This window comes from Acyrthosiphon pisum, chromosome A2 (assembly GCF_005508785.2).
Source record: "Acyrthosiphon pisum isolate AL4f chromosome A2, pea_aphid_22Mar2018_4r6ur, whole genome shotgun sequence".
NCBI lineage: Eukaryota > Metazoa > Arthropoda > Insecta > Hemiptera > Aphididae > Acyrthosiphon > Acyrthosiphon pisum.
Window position 1 is genome coordinate 98,863,507 of NC_042495.1, and position 6,786 is coordinate 98,870,292.

General features: G+C 23.4%; 1 protein-coding gene across 1 annotated transcript in view; it reads right to left on the reverse strand.

Annotated features, from left to right (window-relative positions):
* Positions 1-1,828: 1,828 nt before the first annotated feature.
* The window catches only part of LOC100167982 (ruvB-like 2), a 9,702-nt gene continuing 4,744 nt past the window's right edge, over positions 1,829-6,786 (reverse strand). Inside the window, exon 11 of the mRNA XM_001948915.5 lies at positions 1,829-2,052. Coding sequence (XP_001948950.1) covers positions 1,982-2,052 — 71 coding nt within the window. The 3' untranslated portion in view covers positions 1,829-1,981. The remainder of the gene's footprint in view (positions 2,053-6,786) is intronic.

Sequence of the window (6,786 nt, forward strand, 5' to 3'; positions counted from 1 at the left end):
TTTTTCTTATTGAAAAAATCGAAAAACAAAAATCTATTAAATACACTACCAAGAAAAGAGAATAAGGAATTCAAATGGGTTTTCAACATTAAAATTTGACTTTTGGTACTGGGTTAATTTTTTCCCGCTTATTGGTCTAAACTCTAAATGCACGTAAATACTACGAAAAAACGATCCGTTTTCAACAGCCTTTAATAATAATTTATAATATAATCTAGGTACATTTATAATAAGTTATAACTTTTTTATAGATTGGAGATTTTAAAATAAAGTGATTTTATATAATATATATTATATAAAATTATTAATTTCTTCAAAATCTGCATTACCTACTTGTTATTTGCAAATAACCTTTCTTAGTTTATAGTTTACCTTAAATATTTTTTGTAATTATTAATATTATTTTCCGACTAATGGATGAAAACAATATACGTTTTTAGCTGTAATATTTGCTTTTAATAGAAGGTTTTAGTAAAAATAAAAATATATACTATTAATTCATTTATTTTTTGATACAATTAATACACAATAATATGTCAACATAAATTTGCCACCCCGGGCAACAGGGTACACTTGCCCCCCACCCAAATGCGGGCCTGCTGTAAAAGTATGTATCTATAAATAGCTCAAAACAAATGAAACTATTTAAAAAATGTTAGATATCGTGTACCTATATAGAAAATAAAACATTTTTCTGTGAACATTTTAAGCATCTACGGTAATTTGTTTTTTAATTACATTCTAAATAAGAAAATCGTTCAATGAGAATTCATTAATTTACATTTGAATATTTAATGTCAACAAAATTCGAATGCTCATTAAAAATTAATTTTGACTATTTGGTAAATTTTTTTTAAGGTTAAGGTAGAAAAACTTTTGAGAAATTTTTTATTGACTTAAAATCTTAGGTGTAAATAGAAAGGTTTTTATGAATTTCTAACTCAAAATAATTTATTCATTTTTTTTAAATTTTTATGAGTTTTGTCCTTTAGACGCTTATAAAAAAATTTTTCGATTTATGCTTAACTTTTTTTTTATTTCCATTAAAAAAATCTTATGAGAAACTTTTTTTTATTTCCATTAAAAAAATCTTATGAGAAACTGTATTAAATTTTCAAATTTTGAATGAGCAAACATTTTTTTATCGATAATAATTTTAAAAAAAGCGGGTAAGTAGGATATCGCTCTGCTGTACAGCAGGTTACAAGTAGGTCACTGTATAATGGATCGAATTAAATTTGAATTCTATGATATAATATTATTGTATACGAAAAACGATTATGATGGTTTGACAGTGAGGATATTTTATATTATAGTTAGGTATATTGTTATTACTTATTATTAATATGGTAGCCACGGAATGTTGAATTAATATTATAAAAAACTGAAAATTAACAGTTTCATATAATTTCATGGTATAAAGATACATTTTTGTTCAAAATTTAACGAGTGAATGATGATTTTTTTTGAAATTACGGAGAAATAACTATGCTATAGTCCTATGTTTATCTGAACAAATTATCCATGAATTAAATCCTCACTAATACATAAAAGAATCATTTTAATTTATACTCTATTAATGTATACATTATTTCTTTATTGTATGGAAAATATGACCACCAATAAAGTCTATTAATAAGAACCATTCAAACTTATTTACCATTTATAATCACAGTCAACCATTTTTCTAATGATATTTTAAATGAATTCAAATTGGCCATTAAACTAGTGAATCAATTTTTAATAATTTCTTCCACATAACTTGTAAATTTATCTTTTATAAATTATGTTTATGAAAAAACTAAAATATATAAAAAAAACAATCAAATAAGAAAATACTAAAAAAACATTATATTTTCAAAATTACACAATGTTTGAGGCAACATAAAATATGGAATTGTGTGAGTAAATTATAATTATTATTTCAATTATAAAACAGAAACTTTGCTAGCCTAAGATAATTTAACATTTAAAATTTTAATTATGTAGATGATGTGCTGTCATTTTGGACTTCCATTGAGTCATCGCGTTTATCCTCTTCGTTTTCAGCATCTGTTAAAACATAAAAAAAATAATATAATTTAGAGTATATACACATGTAATAAATCAAAATATCCTATAAAAATGATTAATATATTATTGGACATTAGTAACGAATACATTCAGTTGGTGTATTTTTTCATTATTGAAAAAAATCCTGTATTTTTTTTTAATTGTTTCAGTTTTAAACAGTATATTATTTAAAACGGTTTAAAATCAGTTTAAAACAAAAAATAGTTTAACACAATATTCACTTGGATTTTACAGTTTTAAACAATAACAATCCTGATTACATTATATCAGGTGATTTCAATCATTGGTTGTAGCAACATACTGTGAAAAGTGTGATAAATGTATAATATTAAATTGTTATAAAAAAAAATATAACTCATAATGATAACAAAATTGTGCTCATTATCTTTGTTGGTGTGATTGAATACTGGTATCTTTTAAATAATTTTTTTTATGATCAATGTTGTGCAGTATATTATCTACATCCTAGTATTTACTATAAAGTTAACTGTACGTTATTTGTTAATGTTTAATAATTGTTTAAAGATTTATTTTTGTTAAGGGGACTGCAGCCGGTTTTGACAAAAGTCAAAACTAATGTAGATTTGACCAATCTAAACATTAATTTTGTTTGTTATTGTGTTTTTAAATATATTTAAATTCCATATCATAAAATAAACCTTAAGGGGGCGGGAGGGGGCTCCAGTCAATGAAAAAAAGGCGGGTAAGTCGTGGATGTCGCTCTGCTGTACAGTAGGTTACAAGTGGGTTACTGTAATGGATGGAATTAAATTTGAATCCAATGATATTATATCATTGTATACGAAAAACGATTCTGAACGGAGATGATTTGTCAGTCTAGGATATATTATTTTTAAAGAAAAACTTATGGAGAACCTTGTACCAAATTTTAAAAACTTAGTTATAAAAGAAAAAATTTTTACGATTTTTCAACCACTAAATTACTTGCAAATTTTCGCAATTTTGACATATTTCGTATAAATTTGAACTTTAAATGCTTATAAATAAAAATTGTGACAATGTATTCCTTTTATTTTGCAACTGCTATTGTAAAAATATGTTAGGAGCCTTGTATTAAATTTCCAAATCTTAGAATTAAAAAGAAAAACTTTTATGAATTTCTGTCTAAGATAATTTGAACATTGCCGTAATTTTTACGTATTTAGTCAAAATTTGAACTTTAAATGCTTATAAAAAAAAAATCGTGACTATATATTTCTTTTATTTTTCAATTGCTATTGTAAAAATATATTATGAGCCTTGTATATTAAATTTTGAAATCTTAGATATAAAAGGAAAATTTTTTATGAATTTCTAGCATAAAATAATTTACGAATTTTTGTGATTTTTACATAATATGTTGTCAAAATTTGAACTTTAAATGCTTATAAATAAAAATTGTGACAATGTATTCCTTTTATTTTGCAACTGCTATTGTAAAAATATGTTAGGAGCCTTGTATTAAATTTCCAAATCTTAGAATTAAAAAGAAAAACTTTTATGAATTTCTGTTTAAGATTATTTGAACATTGCCGTAATTTTTACGTATTTAGTCAAAATTTGAACTTTAAATGCTTATAAAAAAAAATTGTGCCTATGTATTTTTATAATTTTTGAATGGGAGTTAGAACAACATATGTGGACCCTTCTATTAAATTTTCAAGTATTTTGTCCCAGCTAATTTTTTTTTATCAACATTTATAAAAAAAAAATCAAAAAAAATCGATTATTTCAATTGCCTATAAATAGATTAAAAATTAGTGAAATATTTTGAAAATAAAACTATATAAAGAAAATGTCAATTTAAACAACTGGTAAAATTTTCAAGTGTCTACGACTCATACTTTTTGAATAATAACAAATATCAAAAATCGTTTGAGGCTAAACCGTTATTTAATGCGGTTTTGTAAAAATTTAAATTTCAAACACTCCTAAAAATTTTTTGTCTTAGTCCGGTTGAGTTTTTTTTACAGATATTTAAAGAAAAACTTATGGAGAACCTTGTACCAAATTTTAAAAGCTTAGTTATAAAAGAAAAAAATTTTACGATTTTTCAACCACAAAATTACTTGCAAATTTTCGCAATTTTGACATATTTCGTATAAATTTAAACTTTAAGCACTTATAAAAAAAAATTGTGACTAACGATTTTGGATTTTTTTTTATCACTGTGAGAACAACTTATAAGAAACCTTGTATTAAATTTTCAAAGTTTTCTATCCAACCAAAAATTTTTTATCGTTATTTTAAAAAAAAATACTTAGAAAAATTGAAAATTTCATTTGTCTATAAATAGCTCAAAAAAAGTCGAAACACTTTGAAAATTTAACCCTGTATAGACAACGCTAATATAAACATCTGTTGCAAATTTCAAGTGCTTACAATAATTATTTTTTGAGTTACAGTAAAATTAAGTTTTCGTTTTTGTCAAAAATTGGTTTTGCGTAAAAATTAGCGTTTTTCCGTTATTTTTTTAAGGTTTTTCCTGCCGCTTTTGAAAAGTATTGGGAAATTTTCACTTTTGACCCCCCAAAGTACCAACTAGATTCACTTTCCTTTCAGAAAAGGTACAACTTTTGAAAATCGAAGCATTTTTACTGCTCCAAAAGTTGTCGTCAGACACAAAAAAAAAAAAAAAAAAAACACACATCATTGTAAAATCAATACATTCATCACTTCGTTCAGAATCTAAAATGGTTAGAATGTGAAAAATGTTGTTTCTAAAAGCCTGAGCTTGTGGGGAGACAATAGTTCAAATGTTTCTTAATTTTATAAATTATACTTATCAACACTGTTTACAAATATAAATTTAGATAAAAATAAAATAAAAAGATAACATTGTAATATACAATTTAAATTAAAACAAAAACAAATTATTTAGGATATTCTTGAAATAGAAAAGTATATAAAACTAATTTTAATAACTAATCGATTTGTGACATTGTTACTTTGTAGTTAACATTTTTTTTAAAAGTGAGTTAAAGTTATTAAAACTGTTAATATTTACATTAAATATACTACAATAATATAAACTGATATAATAAGGATTTCGATTACCGAATTCACTATTAGATTTAAACATTCGAAAAGTATTATTTTCAATTTGGCGAGTACAATAATTATGTTTAAAATTAAATTCTTTATGATTATAGAAGTATAGATTACATAAAAATTCTATACAGTTTTTGAAGCTTGAATAAACTATAAGTTTTATATACAATGTCAGTATTAGCACAATATAACAGTTTGATTGCAATTCTTAGTAGTGAATTTACTGTGGATAGTTTTTTAAGATGAATATTATTATAAGCTCTTTTTGGGGAAGATCGCAAACTAAAAATAAATTCATCATGTGCACAAAAAACGAAAGCTGTGCAAGTTAATGATTTTATTTTAACTCAGTTAAGTTAATTTAATATGCACCAATAACAAAAAGTTAAAAGTTAAAAGTTAATTTATTTATAGGTTGACTCAGTTAAGTTAAAAGTTAATTAAAACTTATTGTTAACTTTTTATTAAGTAAAAAAAAGTTATTTTGTTTATACATCACTAGTGTACTTAATTTTTTTTCTAACCCTTAAACTAAATTATAGACTTTGTTGTTTATACTTTGTACAGTGTTTCCATATAAGTTATATTCGAATGATATACCTTTTTAGCTTAAAACATTTACGTTACATATCTTTTGACATGAAAAAGAAATAGACTAAAATAGTGAAATATAATTAAATTAAAAACAAAACAAAACAAATTAACTTAACTTTCTCCTTAAGATGAAAAATTAACTCGTTGATTTCACGTTAATTAAAATAAAAGTTTAGTCTGTTAACAGTTAAGTTAATGAAAAGCCAAAAGTAAATATTGAAGTTAAAAAGTTAAAATAAAATAAGCTTTTTAACTTAACTTAAACTGTTTTACTCGTTAATGCCAGGCCTTGAAAAACGCATGATAATTGGTAATAAAATATTTTTTAGAGACTTGAATTTATAGAAAAGACTTCTAATATTTTTACAGTTATACCAATATGAGTATCCCAATAAATTATTTGTCAATATTAACACTAAGGTATTTAATTTAGTCAACAGATTCAATATGAATACAATTGCAATTAAAACTATCATAATTTAGAGATTTCACGTTGGAACATTTTACATTATGTATTTTAATATCATCAATAATTTGAAAGCTTTTTTCCTTTGAAACTATGAAAGGAATACAACATGTTTTTCATAATTTATTTAAAGAGAATTTGAAGTAAACCATTTATTCACATCAGACATAATTGGCGTGGCTTTAGAAACAAGTTTTGCTTTATTTTGGTCATTAATTAGTAGTGTGGTATCATCAGCAAAACACGGAATTAAACCATCACATTTTAATTCTAGAAGATCATTTATATAAACAATAAAAAGTAGAGGTACTTGCACATTTCCTTGTGGAACTCCGTAATTCAAATTGTTATAGTTGCTGAATACATTATTTATTTTAGCTCTTTGACTACGGTTTGTTAAAAAACATTTGATGAGATTATTAGGAACATCACGAATTTCATAATTATATAGTTTTCTTAATTATATATTATGATGTATAGAATCAAAGACTTTTTTTAACATCAAGAAAAATACAAATAACAAAATCACCCTATTATACATATTACTTTTTACGGTAGTAAAATATAACAAAAATTTAATTACATGTATAAATTATTTTTTA